This window comes from Delphinus delphis, chromosome 6 (genome assembly GCF_949987515.2).
Source record: "Delphinus delphis chromosome 6, mDelDel1.2, whole genome shotgun sequence".
Lineage (NCBI taxonomy): Eukaryota > Metazoa > Chordata > Mammalia > Artiodactyla > Delphinidae > Delphinus > Delphinus delphis.
This window is the reverse complement of record NC_082688.1, coordinates 21,086,685-21,110,052: the sequence shown is the minus strand read 5'-3', so window position 1 is coordinate 21,110,052 and position 23,368 is coordinate 21,086,685. Positions and strand designations below refer to the sequence as shown.

Sequence of the window (23,368 nt, the reverse complement as noted above, 5' to 3'; positions counted from 1 at the left end):
ACCTTAACATACTTCCACTAGAAATTAATTTATAATTGATTATTTATACTGGATAAAGTAGCAGGTTCATCTTAGTATTAATCCACTCAGATTAAGTGAACTTTTATATCTACAGTTCATTATATTACAACTTTTTAAATAGCGTTTATAACAAAAGAACTTTTGTTTTATAAAGTATTTGTTACAAAAAAAAAACACCATCTTGCCAAAAACCATTACAATTTCTATGCATTGTGTATATTCAGTGATGTCGCTGTTGAGATTTTGCATGTTTTAGGTGCTCTTTCATATGTGTGTTTGTGGTATTTATGTGGAGTTGTTAACCATTGCTGCTATCACTTATTGTAGTTAAACTGAAAAACTGTGCTAAGAGGCTGTGCCGGTCAACATTTGTGTGACTTGTGAAAGTATGTACTTAGCTGTTTAATATTTTGAACCAGCACTTAGTGGCCTCTACAGAAGGAAATGTTATAGTTGTCAAGTGATGCCAACTTCAAAATCTTGCTTCATATGTATGATTCCAGGTCAGCTTTCCTTCTGCACTTTCCCCAACTCTTTGAAAGGGAAACATTTGCAAAAAGAGAAAGCAAGAATTCTGAACTTTCCTAATATTCCCCCCTTAAATCTTTTTTTTTCCCTGATACTTGAGAAATTCAATAGAATGACAATGTAGCAGCATAATTTCCCTTGATCTAGATATTTTAGGTTGAACAATGTAATAACAGAAGACTATGAGGCACATACATTATCTTTGTTGGTTATCATGGCGTATTGTTTAAATCGCATTTAATAAGAATATTTAGTATTTTCATTTTATTTATGAGACCATGGAAACCTCAGAGTTCCCAAATATTAACTTTTATATTCAGCATTTGCGTAGACTTACTTAACATATTTGGTTGCCTTATGACCATCAGAATTTTTTCATGCCTACCTGTCTTTAGTTTGCTTCCTGGTGTTTCCAGCTTGCCTCAGCAATTCCAAGCAAACTCTGACATTAGAGAGAACATTATCTCAATGGATTAATTCTACTATACTTTGTTAAATGGGGAAAATATCATTATACTTTATTTATACATGTATACTCAGAATGGAAGGGAAATATCATAAAATGTTAAGAAAAGCAGGCTCTTCCTTCCAGCATTCCAAAACTCACGTAATGCAGGGTTTCATTCTGACTGTTCAGTGAGTTTATAAGATTCTTTTAATAAAGGGACAGTCTCCTTAGTTACATAGAGGCTTTCTGTGTGACTGTCAGATATATGGTGGCAGCCAATGCTGTATTTGGAAACATTGCTTCTGAAATTGCTGATTTAATTCTAAGAATATTAAAATGAATTCAAGGCCCCTGCCACATCTTTGCTTACAGGAAAAGAAAGGCATATTTTAACTATGAGCATTTTCTCCAGAATATGCTTTAAACATTTGCCCCTCAATGGAGGTGACAAAGCAATAAAAGGAAATACAATTATGTATGTTCTAAAGAAGTTCCGCCCTTGTCCAGTGGCTTCCAGAGTGACACTAAAATATTTCTTTGTTCCTGCATTGGAAGTTTTCAGGCAAGATCTTTGTACTTACAATTCTTTTTATATTTTGAACACCAAAGATTATGGCGTGATATGTCCTGATATGATGATTAACAGTTTCTATTAGATAGTAATGGACACATTTATTTGAATCCTGCTCTTGGGTTTATTTACCCAGTTTGGGTCTTTTGTACTTTTTGTATGTCCTGAGGCCTTTATGCCTAGGGCAATTTTTTAATCAAATAATACATATATATTTATTAGGTTTCTAGTTTCTAGAGTTTGTTTCCACCATGACTTTAACCTTTTTTTCACTGCTGAAATTAGACATAGATTTGCCAGATTAGCCTCATAGTTTGTACATTTTCGTTGTAATCCGAAAACATAACTTGTAACCCCATAGGCCTGAAAACTGGTAGATAATGACTAGAAGCATTTTGGATTCAACACAATCACATTTAGAGACTCATTGATCTGTTAAGGAACTTTGGTGATTTCATAGAATGAATGCTGTATACAACTTAAATAAGTTCTTCCCTTCCATCTTTCTTATAAGAATGATTTTAAAATTCCTTTTATTCTACCACTTGGAAGTTAATTGGGAATAAAAAGGTCGATTTACCAATTTGGTCAGTATAATTTAACACTAGGCATCTGTTTAGAAATATAACCACCACAATCGATACTTAGAAAAATTTTATGAAAAAATATGATACTGTTCTTTGAAGATGGATTTACTTTCCCCCTTTTTGATAGTCAATTTGATATATTTTCTGGCCACGTAGCTTTTAACTGATTTACATGAAAAAAGCATATGTGTGCTTGCTCACTTTTAAAATTCTCTTTTTAAGCTGCTACAATTATAATGTGTGAAAGAAAGAAGAGAAAGGTGTATTGAAATGGAGGGAAATTTCTGTTAATATTTAAAATGTGTGACTGTGATACTCTTGGTTAATTAATCTTCTGCCAGTTGATATTTGTAATAATACGATAGAACTTTTTTGTTATTAAGAATATACTATAGGTTTCGTTTTTATTTTGCTGCTCACTGATCTTTTACACCAAGATGTTTTCATCTTTATCAGCTCACTGTTTTTGCTTCATATTTGTCTGTGTACCTGTGCTCTAAATAAAATTCTAGTTTTATGTCCCAGTGGCTTATTCTGTTGTATGATAATGTTTGCCTCTAATGTAGTGTGATTTTTCTATTGTTTCCAGTATTTGTTGGTACAGCCTAAAACTTATAAGAAAAACAATCCAATAAAATCAGCTAATGAGTATCAGTGATGTCTCTATAATGAGAGCATGTTTTAATCACAGTATTTTGTCTGTATTTGGGTATGACCAGTCTTCATTCATTCAATAAATGGTATTGCAAAGCTGGCTGATTTTTGTAGCTGCAACAAACAGTTTAAAAGACAAGTTAAACCATGTTTTAAAAAAAATTGTCCTGGTCACAGTGCATTAGCCTCAGGATATAGTCAGTGCATACTGAGTAAAGCAGCCCATGTCAGGTGTTTTCTCCTAACCACGGAGGAGGGGGAAATCATGGAATGAGAAGCATTTCTACATGTGAGTGCTCAGACACAGCATATAGGTAGGGAAGACACTTTCGGAAGGCATTTATAGCTAATTAATCATATGCTTCCTGGAGCCCCAGGCCTAAAAATCCTGTTAGTGGAGCAGAAGGCTCCACTGCAAACTCTGTCTTTCTGTCCATCTGTGGAGCTCTGTTAGCCATTTGTGTAAAGTCATACCAAGCTAAGTAGATGTCAGGTTCCAGACTTCCTCATTTTTAGGAAAATCTTTTCGGTCAGATAAATTCTCCATGTGATATTTGTTGCATTTAACACATTTGACAGTGCTCTTTGAGCAGAATAAGAATGGTTGTTCAAAATGATTATAATTATTAACTTCAGACATCCTTGTTGTGTCATTAAAGTTATTTAATAAAGAAAAGTAAATTAAAACCCCAGAAAATATAACGTTCTCTCTCACAATTATTTTGCAGAAATGCAAATAAATTTCTTTCATGTTTGTGAATAGTCTCCCAAAGTATTTATCCATAGAAAGCTGAATATTCCAAATAGAAATAATTACTGTATTTTTGTATTATAATACTTTAAATTGTATTAAAACTACTTTATAAATGGTTATAGCTTAGTTTGTATTTTTAGTACTTTAGAAACAAGGACCTCATCTTCAAATGTGTTTACAAATTATACATTTAAAATGTAACAAATTTTATTTTTCCAGTTAGGGAAAAATATTAGAATTCAAGTTGAGGAATATTCACCCTACAAGTCAGAAAATGTTTTCTTTTTTTAAAAGTTTTATTTATTTTTTATTTATTAACGATAATCTTTTCTAAGAAAACTTTAAGTGACTAAAAATGACTAATATGTATTAAATACTTAACGTTGGCGATATATCATCGAAAAGATGTGTTAAAAAAAAACATTGAATTTGGTAGCAGACATTTTCAGACTGAGCTATTTTTCTTTTTTTTATAAATTTATTTATTTATTTATTTTTGGCTGTGTTGGGTCTTCATTGCTGTGCACGGGCTTTCTCTAGTTGCAGCCAGTGGGGAGCTACTCTTCCTTGCGGTGCGCGGGCTTGTCATTGCGGTGGCTTCTCTTGTGGAGCACGGGCTCTAGGAGCGCGGGATTCCTTTCCTCTTCTTTCTCTCTTTCTTTCTGTCATATTTGCTAGAAGTTTGTCAAATTTATAGGTCTTTTCAAAGATTACATATTTTCATTTTTTATCTATCCCAATTTATATCTTTTCCAGTTCATTAATTTGTTTTATTTTTATTGATTCACTGTACTATTTTTGAATTTGATTTACTTTCTCCAGTCTTTTGTATTGAATAATGCTCCCTTTTTTTTTAATAAGGATTTTTAATTTATTTTATTTGTTTATTTTTGGCTGCATTGGGTCTTTGTTGCTGTGCGTGGACTTTCTCAAGTTGTGGCGAGTGGGGGCTACTCTTCATTGAGGTGCGCGGGCTTCTCATTGTGGTGGCTTCTCTTGTTGCAGAGCACAGGCTTTAGGCACGCGGGCTTCAGTAGTTGTGGCACGCGGGCTCAGTAGTTGTGGCACGCGGGCTCAGTAGTTGTGGCACACAGGCTTAGTTGCTCCACAGCATGTGGGATCTTCCCAGACCAGAGATCAAACCCGTGTCCCCTACATTGGCAGGTGGATTCTTAACCACAGTGCCACCAGGGAAGTCCCAGAACTATTGTTTTTTCAAAAAGCATTTTCTTTATTAAAATTTATAATGTTTTAAAAACGTTAAGGCAATAAATAAATATTCATTGTGAATAATTTGGCAAAAACTAATAATAGGAAATAAAAATCTCAGGAATCTTACTACACATAAATAACAACTTTTAATGTTTTCCTGTTTTATTTTGGAATTTTTTATGCATAAATGTACTTCAAAAATTGTAGTCAAATTGTTTTTACTGTTTTTTACATTTTAAAAGGTATTTAGCCTTTGAAAATGTGATAATTATATGGTTACATGGTTTTTCACTGCACAGTTGTACCAAAATCTATTTTACAATTCTTTTGTTGGTTTGGGTTTGTTTCAAGTTTTTCACTTTTATAAATTTGCCTTAAAGAACACCCTTGAGCATACATTTTTGTACATATCTCTGGTTAAATCCTTAGGATAAATTTCTAAAAGAGGAATTCCTGGGTCAAATAAAAAGAACATTTAATTTATTTTTCCTACATACACATTTCTAAAGTCCTAGTGATTTTTAAAATTTGCAAGAATAATACATTAATATTGTAAAACTTAAAAATCCCAGAGAAGTCATTATTAACCAGTGTGATGTGTATTTTTGCAAATTTTTTTCTATACTAGTGCAAGTTCCCCCATATCTTAGGGCAGTCTTTAGATATGGACCTTTTTGTATTTTTGCCAATCTAACAAATGAATTACATCCTATTTTGATTATAATGTCTGATTACTATTGCTTTTTGTTATTTGTATTTCTTTGAATAATTGCGTGTCATATTCTGGGCCTGTCTTTTCCAGTTGATTTGGAGAACCTTTTCATATGGACTTTGTCACTTTGTTATAGGTATTTTCTCCAGGACTATTTATTGTCTTTTAAAATTTATTCAGTACAGAACTTTTGAATGTTTATGTCTGATTTGTTAATCTATTTTTACACCTCTAGGTTGTGTCAGACTGAGAAAGGCTTTCCTTATTCCCAAAATCATGAAAATTGTCTTCTTTATGGAAACAGCTTTTTGAAAATAGATCCATTTGGAAATGTGTTATTTGCTTGTCATATGAAATAAGAATCTAAATTTGCTTTGTTTTTTGTATTTTTTAACATCTTTATTGGAGTATAATTGCTTTACAATGATGTGTTAGTTTCTGCTTTATAACGAAGTGAATCAGCTATACGTATACATACATCCCCATATCTCCTCCTGCTTGTGTCTCCCTCCCACCCTCCCTCCCTACCCCACCCTCTGGGTGGACACAAAGCACCGAGCTGATCTCCCTATGCTATAAGGCTGCTTCCCACTAGCTATCTATTTTACATGATTTGCTTTGTTTTTGTTTTTCCAACTCAATAGCTTATTCTCTTAAAGCATTTACTGAAGAGTCCATGTTTTCCCCAGCAATTTTAATTGGAGCCTTTATTATACAGTTGGCCTTCTGTACCTGTGGGTTTCACATTTGCAGGTTCAGCCAACCTCGGATCAAAAAAAAAAAAAATCCCAGAAAGTTCCAACTTGAATTTTCTGCCAGGCAACTACTTACATAGCACTTACATTGTATTGGATATTATAAGTAACCTAGAGATGATTTAAAGTATACAGGCGTGTATGCATAGGTTATATGCAAATACTAGGCCATTTTATATGGGGCTTGAGCATCCTTGGATTTTGGTATCTGTGGGGGTCAGGGTGGGGCAGGTCCTGGGTGACTGTATATTCAGTTTGCATATTTACACAGACCTTTTCTGGACTATTCAGTAGCATTAATCTATTTGTCTATTTCTTTACCAGAACTTAACACTTGAAATTATTGCAGTGTTATAGTACATGTTTTTATCTTTCAGGGCAGGGCCTGCCAGTTATTATTTTCAAAATTGCCTTCCTTTTTTTATGCATTTACTCTCTAGATAAATTTTAGAATCAACCTGACAAGTAACAACAAAGAGGGAGATTTTAATTAGAATTACATTGAATTAAAGATTACTTGAAGAAGTTAAAAATCTTTATATTATTGAGCCTTCCCATACAGGTACATGGTATAACTTTTCATTTATTAAGTTTGTATATACAGGTACACCTCGTTTTATTGCAGTCCACTTTATTGAGCTTTGCAGATACTGCATTTTTTTACAAATTGAAAGTTTGTGACAACCCGATATCAAGCAAGTGTATCAGCACCATTTCTCCAACAGCATTTGCTCTCTTCATGTCTTTGTGTCATGTTTTTGGTAATTCTGGCAGTATTTCAAATATTTTCTTCATTATATTTGTTATGGTATCTGTGATCAGTGATCTTTGATGTCACTATTGCCAAAAGGTTACAGCTCGCTGAAGGCTCAGACTTTGGTTGACATTTTTTAGCAACAAAGTACATTTAAATTAAGGTTTGTATATTTGTTCTTTTAGACATAATGCTATTGCACACTTAATAGACTACAGTGTAGTGTAAACATAACTTTTATATTCACTTTGGGAAACCAAACAAATTGTGTACCTTTATTGCGATATTCGCTTTATTGTGGAAACAACCTGCAATATGAGATATGCCTGTACATTTTTAATTTTAAGGATTTGGGGTAAAGTTTTCTTATTGAATTTTAAAACAGAAAAGTGCACAGATCATTAGTGTACAACTTGATAAATTTTTATGAAGCAAACGTATTGCTGTAACCACCCAGAGGAAGACAGAACCCCAGAAGTTTCCCTCGTGTGGCCTCCTCCCTTTGTTATCTCCCTAAGGTATCCACTATATTACTTCACCATAGAGTCATTTTCATCTGTTCTTGAATTATATAAATGGACCATTTCAATGTACTCTATTGTGTCTGGCTTCTTTTCCTTAACATTGTGTTTGTGGGATTCATCCATGTTTGTACATATGATTTGTTCCAGTAGCCCATTCCTCCTTTATTATGTAATAACTCATTGTATAAATATTTTACAGTTTCATATGCATTCTGCTATTTATGGACATAGGGTTATTTCCAGTTTGGGGCTATTTATTTAATATTTATTTATTTGGTTGCACCAGGTCTTAGTTGAGGCTTGACAGCTCCTTAGTTGTGGCTTTCCAGCTCCTTAGTTGTGGCACGTGGGTTCCTTAGTTGTGACATGTGGGCTCCTTAGTTGCGGCAGGCGGGCTCCTTGGTTGCAGCTCACGGGCTCCTTAGTTGCAGCTCACCGGCTCCTTAGTTGTGGCATGCGAACTCTTGGTTGCGGCATGCCTGTGGAATCCAGTTCCCTGACCAGGGATCGAACCTGGGCCCCCTGCGTTGGGAGCATGGAGTCTTAACCACTGCACCACCAGGGAAGTCCCTATTTATTATTAATTATGCTTTTGTGAACACTCATATATACAGGCCATTTAGTACACACGTACACATTTCTGTGTGGTATATACTTAGGTGTAGGATTGCTGGATCATAGAATGTGTGTTTGTTCAACTTGAGTAGTTGCTGCCAGTTGGTTTCCAAAGTGGCCAAATCGACAGTCCTACCAGCTGAGTAATAGTGTTCCTGTTGTTCCACACCCTCATCAACACTAGATATTTGCATATTTTGTTTTTTATTTTAGACATATTGATGAGTATATTTTAATTTATATTTCCTGAAATATAAATGATATTTCTTATTTTATGCCGTGCCCATTCAAGTTTGTCCATTTTTAATTGGACTATCTGCCTTCTATTTGATTTGTCAATTATATGCACTTCAAAAATTTTCTCCCACTATATATATGACTTGCCTGTTTACTCTCCTTATGGTACATTTTGATAAATGTCTTTTTAATCTTAATGAAATCCAATTTATCAAATTTTCACTTTTGAGGTAATAATATTGATGTTCTGTTTAAAAGTATATACCTACCCCAAGGTAATAAAAAAATGGCCTCCTGTGTTTCCTTCTAGAAGCTTTATTGTTTTACCATTCACATTTAGGTAGTAAGTTTGGGATTGCTTTTTTTGTTTAGGTGTGAGGTAGGCATTCAATTTGCTCATTTTGTGTTACGGATTTTGGGTCTGTGTTTATGAGCTGTGCTGGCTTGTAATTTTATTGTGTTACTCTTGTCGTATGTTTATAGAAAAGTTATGCTGCCCTATAGAAGACATTGGATAGTGTTCCCTCTTTTTCTATTCTCTAGCAGAAGTTTTAGGTTTGGCATTATAGTTGATCCTTGAACAACACAGGTTTGAACTGCACAGACTCTTCTTTTTTTCTTAATAGTTTGTTAATTTTGTTAGTCTTTCAAATCCATCTCTTGGTGTTACTTTTTTTTAAAATAAATTTATTTATTTACTTATTTTTGTCTGTGTTGGGTCTTCATTGCTGCACGCAGGCCCTCCCCAGCTGCGGCGAGCGGGGCCACTCCCCGTTGCAGTGTGCGGGCCTCTCACTGCGGTGGCTTCTCCTGTTGTGGAGCACGGGCTCTAGGCGCGCGGGCTTCAGTAGTTGTGGCACGCGGGCTCAGTAGTTGTGGTTTGCGGGCTCTAGAGCACAGGCTCAGTAGTTGTGGCGTATGGGCTTAGTTGCTTTGTGGCATGTGGGATCTTCCCGACCAGGGCATGAACCTGTGTCCCCTGCATTAGCAGGTGGACTCCTAACCACTGTGCCACCAGGGAAGCCAGTGTTACTTTTTTTATTGTAAGTTTATTTCCTATTTCATTGATTTCTGTTCTTATGTGTACTGCTTCCTTCTTTTTATTTTTGGGGTTGTATTTGTTTCTCTTTTTATAATTTCCTGGTATAGTTGATATTCAATCTTTCTTCTGAATTTAATGCTATCATTTTCTCTGTAGGCACTGTAATAACCACATCCCACAACTTTGACACATTATATTGTCATTATCATTCATTTTGAAGTATTTCCTAATTCCCTCTGATTTTAAAAATTCTACTGACATTCTGAATGACTTAATCTTTTGAAATGTTGAGGACTAGCTTTATGTCCTAGCACTTCTATTTTTGTAAAAGGGTTATGTGAATTCTTGACATTTGCTACAACATAGATGGATCTAGAGGGTATTATGCTAAGTGAAATAAGTCAGAAAAGGACAAATACCGTGTGATCTCACATGTGGAATCTAAAAACAAAACAAACAAGCAAACAAAAACATTCATAGATACAGAAAGCAAATGGGTAGCTTCCAGAGAGGAGGAGGATAGAGGCTGCAGTGAAATAGGTGAAGGAGGTTAAGAGGTACAAACCCCAGTTATAAAACAAAGAAGCCACAGGGGTGTAATATACAGCATAAAGAATATAGTCAGTAATGTGGTAATAACTTTGTGATCATTTTATAATGTATGCAGTTGTCAAATCACTATGTAGTACACTTGACACTAACATAATATTATACATCAACTATATTTCAATTTTTAAAAAAAGTATCATGTACCTTTGAAAAGAATGTCTATTCTGCCATTGTTATGTTGTTCTTTGTATATCAATTACATCCAGTTTGTTGCTTGCATCATTCATATCTTCTATATCTGTACAATTTTTTGTCTGCTTGTTCTGTCAGGTATGTAAAATGATGTATTAAAACCTTAGTTGTAGTTTTGCCTATTTCTTTTTTAAATTCTTTCAAGTTTTGCTTTTTATATTTTGAGGCTGTATTGTTAAGTCCATACAAATTTAGGATTGTTGTATCTCTCTGTTGAATTTTAAAACATCTCTTTTTATTTCTGGTAATGAATGCTTCTTGCCTTAAAGTCTGTTTTGTCTGATACTGTATAGCTATACCAGCGTTCCTTTCTTTATTGTTCACATGGTATACCCTTTTTTTTTTTATTCTTTTGCTTTCAACTTTTATACCCTATTAATTCCTATGTGTAAAGAACATATATAGCTGAGTTTTGTTTCTTATGTAGACTGACAACATTTTTTAAATTGAAGTATAGTTGACATTCAATATTATATTAACTTGAGGTGTACAAGATAGTAATTCAACATTTGAATACATTGCAAAATGATCACCACAGTCATCTGTCATCATACAAAGTTAATACAATATTATTGACTATATTCCCCATGCTGTACTTTATTTTTTTAATATAAATTTATTCATTTATTTATGTACTTTTGGCTGCGTTAGGTCTTCGTTGCTGCACATGGGCTTTCTCTAGTTGTGGCGAGTGGGGGCTACTCTTCATTGCAGTGCACAGGCTTCTCAGTGCGGTGGCTTCTCTTGTTGCAGAACCCAGGCTCTAGGCACACAGGCTTCAGTAGTTGTGGCACGCGGGCTCAGTAGTTGTGGCTCACGGGCTCTAGAGCACAGGCTCAGTAGTGGTAGTGCAAGGACTTAGTTGCTCTGCAACATGTGGGATCTTCCCTGACCAGGGCTCGAACCCGTGTCCCCTGCATTGGCAGGCGGATTCTTAACCACTGTGCCACCAGGGAAGTCCCCCAGAAGTTTGTACTTCTTGATCCCCTTCACCCATTTCACAACCCCCCTACCTCCCTCCCCTCTGGCAACCACCAGTCTGTTCTGTGTATCTATGAGTCTGGGTTTTGGTTTTTGTGTTGTTTGTTTGTTTTGCTTTTTAGGTTCCACATATAAGTGAGATCATACAGTATTTGTTTTTCACAGGCTTTTTTCACTTAGCATAATACCCTCAAGGTCCATCTATGTTGTCATAAATGGCAACATTACCTTTTTTTTTTATGGCTGAGTAGTATTACACACACACACAGAGAAACCTTCTTTATCCATTCATCCATCAGTGGACACTTAGGTTATTTCCATATCTTGGTTATTGTAAATAGTGCTGCAATGAACATAGGGTTGTATATATTTTTTCAAATAAGTGTTTTTGTTTTCTTCGACTAGATTGAATTTCTACTAACAATAGAATTGCTAGATCATACTGTAGATCTATTTTTAATTTTTTGAGGAAACTTCATATTCTTTTCCACAGTAGCTGCACCAATTTTCATTCCCACCAGCAGTGCACAATGGTTCCCTTTTCTCCACATCCTCACCAACACTTGTTATTTCTTGTCTTTTTGATAAGAGCCATTCTGACAGGTGTGAGGTGATATCTCATTGTGGTTTTGATTTGCATTTCCCTGACGATTAGTGTTACTGAGAGTCTTTTCATGTGCCTGTTGCCCATATGTACGTCTTCTTTACATCATGCTTTCTTACTTCGTTCTTTATTTTGTTTGTTAACTTGTCCCAAGTTTTGCTTGATAGATTGCAGATGTTGGATTTTTGTTTTTAACTCTTTTTCTGCTGATACTCCTTTATTTACTCTTACTTGAAAATCCTATATCCATTCTAATAGTTGTTTCTTTTGTTTTTAACAGATTTAAACACATATTTTTAATATAAAAATGAATTAACATTGGTAATCTCTCCCTTCTTTTTTCCTCTTTGCTTTTTATCCTTTCCAAAGAGGATGAGATCTTAATCATATTTTTTCTATCTTTCCTCTCCCCTTTTCCCTTATTTTATTGAAATTATGGGGAATTTTAGTTCAAGATTTTGTTCTATCACACCCCATCTCTTTTCACAGTCTTTTCTTAACAATTGTATTGAGCTCACTTGCTACATTACTCAGTGTTAGAAGTAATTTTTTGCTTCTTACTATACCTTGTACCCAGTATCTTTCCCTTTCTTTGATTCATTTTTCATTTTGTTTGCAAATATCCACGACTAACTTTTTTTTTTTAAGAAAGGGTGCTTGGATGCTACTTCTTTCATGACTGAAAATATCTTTCTTTTGCCTTGAATGATACTTTAGCTAGGTATTAGAATTCTTCACTTATGGTCCTTTTCCCTCACAGCTCTGAGGAGACTGAGTCATTGTTTTTTAGTATCACAGATGAAAAATCTAATTCTTGTTATTCTGCTGATGGCTTTTTCCCCCCTACCAGAAAGATTATAGAATTTTCTTTTCGTTCTTAGATTTTGGAAATTTCACCAAGATATGTTTATATATGTGTCTTTTCAATGTGTCTCTTTGACAGTTCATGAACCTTAACACCCTAAAGATTAAAATCTTTCTTTGATTAACAGAACTTTTCATATATTATATCTTTGATTATTTTATCCTATCCTCTTATAACCTTTTCTCTTGAATTCTTATAAGATGGATTTTGTTTCTCCATAGTCTGTCTTCCATGCTTCTTAACTTCACTCACATAATTATCAGTTTTTTTATTACTTTGCCTGCCCTTCAGGGAAAATTCCTTCCTAATCACTAATTTGTCCTTTAGCCGTGTTCATTCTCATACTCAGCTCTTCTCAGAATTTTTAAAATATGTTTTTTCAATCATTTAAAGTTTCCAGGATCTTCCTTGTTCTACAATGAAAGCTGTTCTTGTTTTAAGGATGCATTATCCTCTCAAATATATGTATCTATCTTTTAAATTTTTTCTTTGGTTTTCTGAATTAAGTCTATTTTCAGGGGGAGGATAGGGGATGTGAAATTAGTTGCTCTGCTTGTGTAATGTGGTAACTTCCATGCTTTTAGTTTTCCCCAGTTGCCAAGTGATGCTTGTTTGTATGTTCACATTTTAAAATGAAAGTCTAGATTTATCATTATTGATAGCTTATAGGGATTTCCTTAGACATTATTCAAGGTTCCTGTTTGAACCTGGGCAGAGCTCACTTTTGCAGGTAATAGTTAAGCACAGGGTTCTGCAGGTGGACTTCACCTAGCTGAATGAGTGGACAAAGAAGAGCCCATGAATAAGCTTCCCTGCAGGGTATATGAAAGGAAAACAGGCTGGGAAGCCAGGAACTCTCTCAGATTAGACACAGGGAAGGTGCTACCTGAGAGATGGTGTACATTTGGGGATTTCTTGCTTTTTGTAGCTGCTTTCCTTTTTTCCCTCTCTGTCCAATGGGGCTGCCCAGAGTTACCTGAGGCAATGCCCCTTTTCTCTCTGACCTTGAGGGTAGCCTTCCACAGCAGATTCCCTCACTTTACACACTGTCCTGTAAATGATGTAAGTGGCAGCTACGTATAGAAAGCAGGATAATCATTCAGATCTGGCTGTCCTTAGGTTACACTGCCATGATCCCATAGTCCCCTCCCACTCCCACGGCCTGCTCTTCCTAACTCTCAGCTCAGAGTTTGCCTGTTTTCTAGTGAGGAAAAAAATTCAAATCCTCCTTTAGTAGTCCCTTCTTTTCCCTGTATTCAGTTATAAGTTCTTACTTTTGTTTGTTTCTCCATCAATATACTCTCCTAAAAATGTCCTCAGCACTGTAACACTAGAACTTTTTCTCAAAAATTTTAAAAAGCAGTTAAATAAACATAATCCTTAAATACAATCATGAAGGAATCGTATATGTCATTTCATTTTCACAAATTTCTTTCCCATTATGTAACTGTACAAGCATTCTTTCCCTGTTTCTCTATATACTAGGACATTGGTTTCCATTTTCAGTGTACCGTCTCTGTCCTGTGATAAAAAAATATATTAGTTAAGGTCGTTTAATTATTTAATGTAATAATTAAACTTAGTCATCCTATCTTGCAGTGTGACTCTTTTCTACTCCTCTGCATATTAAAGTAATGGGGGGAATTCCCTGGTGGTTCAGTGGTTAGGACTCCTGCTTTCCCTGCCGAGGGCCCAGGTTCCATCCCTGCTCAGGGAACTAAGATGCCACAAGCCCCGCAGCAGCCAAAAAAATAAAATGATGGGGACTAGGCTGTGTTGCAAATAAATCATTTTGTTGTTGTTGTTTTTAAAAGCTATAGTGGTTGTTTAACTAAATCAGACTTATGAAGGTTAATCTGAGTAAATTTGGGAGGCAAGGATATTTTTCAGAAGCACAAGTGGCTAATATCTAAACTGTATTCCTTACTAAGCATTTTATCCCTATAGTACCTGATTCCTTTGCTGTAGTGACCAGGGCATAGAGTCAGCAGGACCCAGGTGCAAACTGTGGCTTTATTACTTGCCAACTCCATGACTTGGGACAGCACAGTGCCTGGTACAGAGAGAGTACCTCAGTAAATATTGGATGAGTGATGTATGAAGTTACTAAATGTGTGAGGTTCAGTTTCCTTACCTGTAAAATAGGTATAAAGTTGCTTAGAGACTACAGATAATTTACATAACTCTTGGCATGTAGTAAGCATTCAGTTAGTGCTAGAGGCAATGATAGTAAATTTTATACTAGAATCCTTTCATTAATATCAAGCAAGTCCCAGCAATAATGTGAGTTATGTCAGCTTAGGAGGGTGGTAAGAGCAATATGCCTGCATGACTCAGTTGCTTTGGAAAGCATTTCTAGCACTGTTTACTGCTCTCTTGCTATAAGCATTTATTAAAGCAGATTGTGTGTTCAGCAGGTCAAAGCAGACTTAAAGGGTGAAGACAGAGTCTTAAGGAGCATATAAACCAGTTGAAGAGATCTTCTGGGCACAATTAGATTATTAGTTCCAAGGAATAATAAAGCAAATCTAGGGCTCATACTGAAAGAGAGAATAAGGGAGTTGGGTTTGTATGGGGAAAGATCACATAGATGTGAGTTTGCAATTGGAATTGGAATTGAAAAAAGATACTGTTTGATTGGTACAAAGACCATGGAGGGATTTCTCAGGCTAAGGGTAGGGAAGGTGTGATGTGGGTGTCCTGGGCACAGGCAGAGGCTAGAGAACAACAAGAGGCTGGTGGTTTGGAGTTCCTGAGTGGGAGCAGAGAAAGATGAGGTGAGTTAGATGAAACCACTTTGTATATCACCTTGGTAATGCCTTAACTCATTTTGCTATTTCTCAGCCTTTCTGTGCCTGGTTGAATACAGAAACATTCCAGAGAGGGTCAGAACCATTAGAAAAAGTACAAGTTGGCATTGTTTTCACTGTGAGATGGTTTACCTTGATTTTTTTTTTTCTATCCAAAGACAACAATTTCAACAGTTTAAGCCCAGTGTTAGTGGATTACAGAGTATGAAACATGGCCAGCTAATGGTTGTGGATTTACTCTGATGACTAGTATTTAAAGTGGACACATTGAGGAACACCAGTCTTCATCTGAAGTAATTTGACAATTGCATTTTTTTTTCTTTTTGTAGCCCAGACCTCATCAATACCAAGGAGGTGGAGGGGGGAGGAGGGAGGGTTGCAAGGGAGCATGGCATGAACCCTACTCCTAGGAGGGAGAGACCCTTTTTTTTTTAATTTTTGAATTTTATTTTATCTGTTTTTTATACAGCAGGTCCTTATTAGTCATCAATTTTATACACATCAGTGTATACATGTCAATCCCAATCTCCCAATTCATCACACACACCCCACACCCTGCACCGCTTTCCCACTTTGGTGTCCATACGTTTGTTCTCTACATCTGTGTCTCAATTTCTGCCCTGCAAACCAGTTCATCTGTACCATTTTTCTAGGTTCCACATATATGCACATATATCCACATATCTGTATGTTAACATACAATATTTGTTTTTCTCTTTCTGACTTACTTCACTCTGTATGACAGACTCTAGATCCATCCACATCTCTACAAATGACCCAATTTCGTTCCTTTTTATCGCTGAGTAATATTCCATTGTATATATGTACCACATCTTCTTTATCCATTCATCTGTCGATGGGCATTTAGGTTGCTTCCATGACCTGGCTATTGTAAATAGTGCTGCAGTGAACATTGGGGTGCATGTGTCTTTTTGAATTATGGTTTTCTCTGGGTATATGCCCAGTAATGGGATTGCTGGATCATATGGTAATTCAAGATTTAGTTTTTTAAGGAACCTCCATACCGTTCTCCATAGTGGCTGTATCAATTTACATTCCCACCAACAGTGCAAGAGGGTTCCCTTTTCTCCACACCCTCTCCAGTATTTGTTGTTTGTAGATTTTCTGGTGGTGCCCATTCTGACCAGTGTGAGGTGATACCTCATTGTAGTTTTGATTTGCATTTCTCTAATAATTAGTGGTGTTGAGCAGCTTTTCACATGCCTCTTGGCCATCTGTATGTCTTCTTTGGAGAAATGTCTATTTAGGTCTTCCCTCCATTTTTGAATTGCATTTTTTTTTTTGATACGGAGTAGCATGAGTTGTTTATGTATTTTGGAGATAAATCCTTTGTCCATTGATTCATTTGCAAATATTTTCTCCCACTCTGAGGGTTGTCTTTTCATCTTGTTTATAGTTTCCTTTGCTGTGCAAAAGCTTTTAAGTTTCATTAGGTCCCACTTGTTTTTGTTTTTATTTCCATTACTCTAGGAGGTGGGTCAAAAAAGATCTTGCTGTGATTTATGTCAAAGAGTGTTCTTCCTATGTTTTCCTCTAAGAGTTTTATAGTATCCAGTCTTACATTTAGGTCTCTAATCTATTTTGAGTTTATTTTTGTGTATGGTGTTAGGGAGTGTTCTAATTTCATTCTTTTAAAATGAAAACTGGTAGCTGTCCAGTTTTCCCAGCACCACTTATTGAAGAGACCGTCTTTTCTCCATTGCATATCCTTACCTCCTTTGTCATAGGTGAGTTGACCATAGGTGTGTGGGTTTATCTCTGGGCTATCTTGTTCCATTGATCTATGTTTCTGTTTTTGTGCCAGTACCATATTGTCTTGATTACTGTAGCTTTGTAGTATAGTCTGAAGTCCAGGAGTCTGATTCCTCCAGCTCCGTTTTTTTCCCTCAAGACTGCTTTGTCTACTTGGGGTCTTTTGTGTCTCCAAACAAATTTTAAGATTTTTTGTTCTAGTTCTGTAAAAAATGCCAGTGGTAATTTGATAGGGATTGCATTGAATCTGTAGATTGCTTTTGGTAGTATAGTCATTTTCACAATATTGATTCTTCCAGTCCAAGAACATGGTATATCTCTCCATCTGTTGGTATCATCTTTAATTTCTTTCATCAGTGTCTTAGAGTTTTCTGCATACAGGTCTTTTGTCTCCCTAGGTAGGTTTATTCCTAGGTATTTTATTCTTTTTGTTGCAATGGTAAATGGGAGTGTTTCCTTAATTTCTCTTGCAGATTTCTCATCTTTAGTGTATAGGAATGCAAGAGATTTCTATGCATTAATTTTGTATCCTGCTACTCTACCAAATTCATTGCTTAGCTCTAGTAGTTTTCTGGTGGCATCTTTAGGATTCTCTATGTATAGTATCATGTCATCTGCAAACAGTGACAGTTTTACTTCCTCTTTTCCAATTTGGATTCCTTTTATTTCTTTTTCTTCTCTGATTGCCGTGGCTAGGACTTCCAAAACTATGTTGAATAATAGTGGTGAGAGTGGAAATCCCTGTCTTGTTCCTGATCTTAGAGAAAATGCTTTCAGTTTTTCACCATTGAGAATGATATATTTGCTGTGGGTTTGTCGTATATGGCCTTTATTATGTTGAGGTAGGTTCCCTCTATGCCCACTTTCTGGAGAGTTTTTATCATAAATGGGTGTTGAATTTTGTCAAAAGCTTTTTCTACATCTATTGAGATGATCATATGGTTTTTATTCTTCAATATGTTAATATGGTTTTTCACATTGATTGATTTATGTATATTGAAGAATCCTTGCATCCCTGGGATAAATCCCACTTGATCATGGTGTATGATCCTTTTAATGTGTTGTTGGATTCTGTTTGCTAGTATTTTGTTGAGGATTTTTGCATCTATATGCATCAGTGATATTGGTCTGTAATTTTCTTTTTTTGGAGTATCTTTGTCTGGTTTTGGTATCAGGGTGATGGTTGCCTCGTAGAATGAGTTTGGGAGTGTTCCTTCCTCTACAATTTTTTAGAAGAGTTTGAGATGGATGGGTGTTAGCTCTTCTCTAAATGTTTGATAGAATTCACCTGTGAAGCCATCTGGTCCTGGACTTTTGTTTGTTGGAAGATTTTTAATCACAGTTTCAATTTCATTACTTGTGATTGGTCTGTTCATATTTTCTATTTCTTCCTGGTTCAGTCTTGGAAAGCTATACCTTTCTAAGAATTTGTCCATTTCTTCCAGGTTGTCCATTTTATTGGCATACAGTTGCTTGTAGTAGTCTCTTAGGATGCTTTGTATTTCTGCGGTGTCTGTTGTAACTTCTCCTTTTTCATTTCTAATTTTATTGATTTGAGTCCTCTCCCTCTTTTTCTTGAAGAGTCTGGCTAAAAGGTTTATCAATTTTGTTTATCTTCTCAAAGAACCAGCTTTTAGTTTTATTGATCCTTGCTATTGTTTTCTTTGTTTCTATTTCATTTATTTCTGCTCTGATCTTTATGATTTCTTTCCTTCTGCTGACTTTGGGTTTTGTTTGTTCTTCTTTCTCTATTTCCTTTAGGTGTAAGATTAGATTGTTTATTTGAAATTTTTCTTGTTTCTTGAGGTAGGCTTGTATAGCTATAAACTTCCCTCTCAGAACTGCTTTTGCTGCATCCCATAGGTTTTGGATCATCGCGTTTTCATTGTCATTTGTCTCTAGGTATTTTTTGATTTCCTCTTTGATTTCTTTGGTGATCTCTTGGCTATTTAGTAATGTATTGTTTAACCTCCATGCGTTTGTGTTTTTTACATTTTCTTCCCTGTAATTCATTTCTAATCTCATAGCATTGTGGTCAGAATAGATGCTTGATATGATTTCAATTTTCTTAAATTTACTGTGGCTTGATTTGTGACCCAAGATGTGATCTATCCTGGAGAATGTTCCATGCGCACTTGAGAAGAAAGTGTGATCTGCTGTTTCTGGATGGAATGTCCTATAAATATCAATTAAATCTATCTGGTCTATTGTGTCATTTAAAGCTTCCATTTCCTTATTTATTGTCATTTTGGATGATCTGTCCATTGGTGTAAGTGAGGTGTTAAAGTCCCCCACTATTATTGTGTTACTGTCAATTTCCTCTTTTAGAGCTGTTAGCAGTTGCCTTATGTATTGAGGTGCTCCTATGTTGGGTGCATATATATTTCTAATTGTTATATCTTCTTCTTGGATTGATCCCTTGATCATTATGTAGTGTCCTTCCTTGTCTCTTGTAACATTCTTTATTTTAAAGCCTATTTTATCTGGTATGAGTATTGCTACTCTAGCTTTCTTTTGATTTCCATTGGCATGGAATATCTTTTTCCATCCCCTCACTTTCAGTCTGTATGTGTCCCTAGGTCTGAAGTGAGTCTCTTTTAAACAGCATATATATGGGTCTTGTTTTTGTATCCATTCAGCAAGCCTGTGTCTTTTGGTTGGAGCATTTAATCCATTCACATTTAAGGTTAACTATCGATATGTATGTTCCTATGACCATTTTCTTAATTGTTTTGGGTTTGTTTTTGTAGGTCCTTTTCTTCTCTTGTGTTTCCCACTTAGAGAAGTTCCTTTAGCATTTGTTGTAGAGCTGGTTTAGTGGTGCTGAATTCTCATAGCTTTTGCTTGTCTGTAAAGCTTTTGATTTCTCCATCGAATCTGAATGAGATCCTTGCTGGGTAGAGTATTCTTGGTTGTAGGTTCTTTCCTTTCATCACTTTAAGTATATCATGCCACTCCCTTCTGGCTTGTAGAGTTTCTGCTGAGAAATCAGCTGTTAACCTTATGGGAGTTCCCTTGTATGTTATTTGTCTTTTTTCCCTTGCTGCTTTCAATAATTTTTCTTTCTCTGTAACTTTTGCCAGTTTGATTACTATGTGTCTTGGCATGTTTCTCCTTGGGTTTATCCTTTTATCCTGTATGGGACTCGCTGTGCTTCCTGGACTTGGGTGGCTATTTTCTTTCCCATGTTAGGGAAGTTTTCGACTATAATCTCTTCAAGTATTTTCTCGGGTCCTTTCTCTCTCTCTTCTCCTTCTGGGACCCCTATAATGCGAATATTGTTGCATTTAATGTTGTCCCAGAGGTCTCTTAGGCTGTATTCATTTATTTTCATTCTTTTTTCTTTATTCTGTTCCGCAGCAGTGAATTCCACCATTCTGTCTTCCAGGTCACTTATCCTTTCTTCTGCCTCAGTTATTCTGCTATTGACTCCTTCTAGTGTAGTTTTCATTTCAGTTATTGTATTGTTCATCTCTGTTTGTTTGTTCTTTAATCCTTCTAGGTCTTTGTTAAACATTTCTTGCATCTTCTCCATCTTTGCCTCCATTCTTTTTCCGAGGTCCTGGATCATCTTCACTATCATTATTCTGAATTCTTTTTCTGGAAGGTTGCCTATCTCCACTTCATTTAGTTGTTTTTCTGGGGTTTTATCTTGTTCCTTCATCTGGTACATAGCCCTCTGCCTTTTCATCTTGTCTATCTTTCTGTGAATGTGGTTTTTGATCCACAGGCTGCAGCGACAATTGCAATTTAAAATCTGTTTGCTCTCCTCTGAGACAATGTGAGCCTCTCTGGAGTATCCCACTCTTTCCCTGATATTCTACTTGACCTTCCATTCTGACTCTAAGCTAGCTGATGGGTTGTGGAGTCAGGGTTGAAATCTCTCTCTCTTTATCAATTTGTGAAAAGAAATAAAGAAATATGCTAATACCATTTAATTCAGCACTGTCCAGGATGACAAATAAGATATTTGAGACTATATGTTGCAGAGAAGTAACAGCTCTTCATGTGCTAAGGAAAAGAGAAAGGATGTATAACTTGTCTTCCTTTCTTTCTATCCTTTTGTCGTTGTTGTTAACATAAATGCTATTTTTTTACAGTGCAAATTTTAGATAGAACATTCTTTGTTTTTCTGCATTCATTTTTTCCCTTCTATTATTGTAATGCCTGCATTAGTATATCAGTTAATACATATGGCAAAATTGTTGGGATTAAATGCATGGTTACTATATCGATTTCATGCTATAGACATTGTTCCCTACTGTATTTATTCTAATTTATGTATACTTGATAGAAATTTCATTTTTTAACGTGTTATATCTCTTAGGAGTTTTCTCCTATTTAACATGATCCAAAGATACAATTCTGTGAAGGAGGGAATGGCAAATTATTTTAATGCCTTTTATTGTTTTTGTTTCTAGCCTATTCTACTAAGCTCAACAAATTTCCTGTATTTAATATGAATGATGACTTGAATGATCTGTGTACCAGTGCAGTAAGCCCAAATACGACCAAAGCAACACGGTATGCCCTGAATGTGTGGCGATATTGGTGTATGACCAATGGGCTCAAAGATCACACAGACATCACCAAGGTAAGAAACCCTTAAGTTTACTTCTCCTTTTGGTCAACTTCACTGAGCTTCCATGTGCCAGGCACTGTGCTAAGTATTGTGGGGAACACGGAACAGGTACTTTCTGCCTGAGGAAACTTTGAAAGACCATAAAATAGAAAGAAATATGTCCACAGTACAAAACAGAATTTAATACGTGTTCTCGGAATTTATAGATCAGAAATGCCAAAAATATTCAGATGGAGAAATTAATTTCAGTTTGTTGAGACTAGCAAAGGAATTGATATTTAAACTGTATTTTGAGGGAGAGGTAGGGTTTCAACAGAATTGAAGACAACGGTCTTCTAGGCTGAGTCACATAAGGAAGAGTAAAATTTAGAGGGATAGACCCACTTGCCTGCAGCAGAGGTTTCATATATGGGAGTAGTGGACTATAAAACTGGATTTTGACAACCCTTAAATGGCAAGCTGAAATCTTGTGAACGTTGGGAAACCATTGAAGTTTTGTTTTGTTTTGTTTTTGTGTTTGTTTGTAAGGAGAGATTTTATTTGAAGGATTATTGGGGGGGCGGGCAGCAGAGAAGGGACCGTTATAGTAAAAACACTCTGACCATAAGATCTGCAAATGTCTTAAGGGTTAGGTGAAAGGGAAACACTGAGTTTTTTTGAACAGGAAGGAACATAAGAAACATAATATTATAGAGCAATTAATTGGAGGTGATGAGCAAAAATGTATTTAGTATTCTTGGTCCTCAATTTCCCCAGTTGTAAAATGAACCCTTAGAATCTCTTCCAACTTGAAATGTTTGAGGGTTGTGAATAGAAGGGAAATTTCTTGGACTTGTAGAGTCAGAACAGAAAGATGTATTTTGATTTGGATATGTTGAGTTTAGATAATAGAGATGTCTACCAGATGGTTATGTCGAATAAGCATTTGGGAAGGTGGGACTTAAAACATGGGGGAAATGTTAAAGCTGGAAGTATAGATTCAAAGATATTGCAAATAGAAGTCATAACTGAAGCGCAAGGGCAGGTGACATCTCCAGGTTTGGGTGATGTGTTTAGGGCACCAACAAGAGATGAAATAGGAAATCCAGGTTTCTACTTCTGGCAGCATGGTGCCCTAGATACTGTGAGGGGCCTTTCTGCTGTACTTGCAGAAAGAAAGGGAGCCATCCACAGGATCAAAACAGGAGCAGTGTGAGCAGTAAGCACGTATGAAAGGCAGGGCTCTTCCTCAGGGCTTATGTTGATAACATCATTAAGAAGGGAAGGGGCAGGGAGCTAAACTGAAGAATCCTTGATTGAGGAGCAGACCCTGAAAGTGTCTAAAGAAGTTCTTGGTCAGTACCCTGGCTCCTTGCAGAGTCATATGCTAATAATCTTTGAAGGGAAACATCCAAAATGTAGGTGCTCAGATATTTCACAGATTAAGACCAACTAAATGTGTGCTCATTAAAAAAAAAAAAAATCACTATCCACTTAAGGAAATAAATCACCATGAATGAGAATGAATAGAAACAACAAAGAACAGATTTAGACACCAG

General features: G+C 35.8%; 1 protein-coding gene across 2 annotated transcripts in view; it reads left to right on the top strand.

Moving 5' to 3' along the window:
• Window positions 1-23,368, top strand: part of KIAA1958 (KIAA1958 ortholog) — an 85,725-nt gene that overhangs the window by 45,499 nt on the left and 16,858 nt on the right. For both annotated transcript variants that reach the window (XM_060014315.1, XM_060014316.1), the window contains one exon: window positions 21,670-21,842. In XM_060014315.1, coding sequence (XP_059870298.1) covers window positions 21,670-21,842 — 173 coding nt within the window. The remainder of the gene's footprint in view (window positions 1-21,669; window positions 21,843-23,368) is intronic.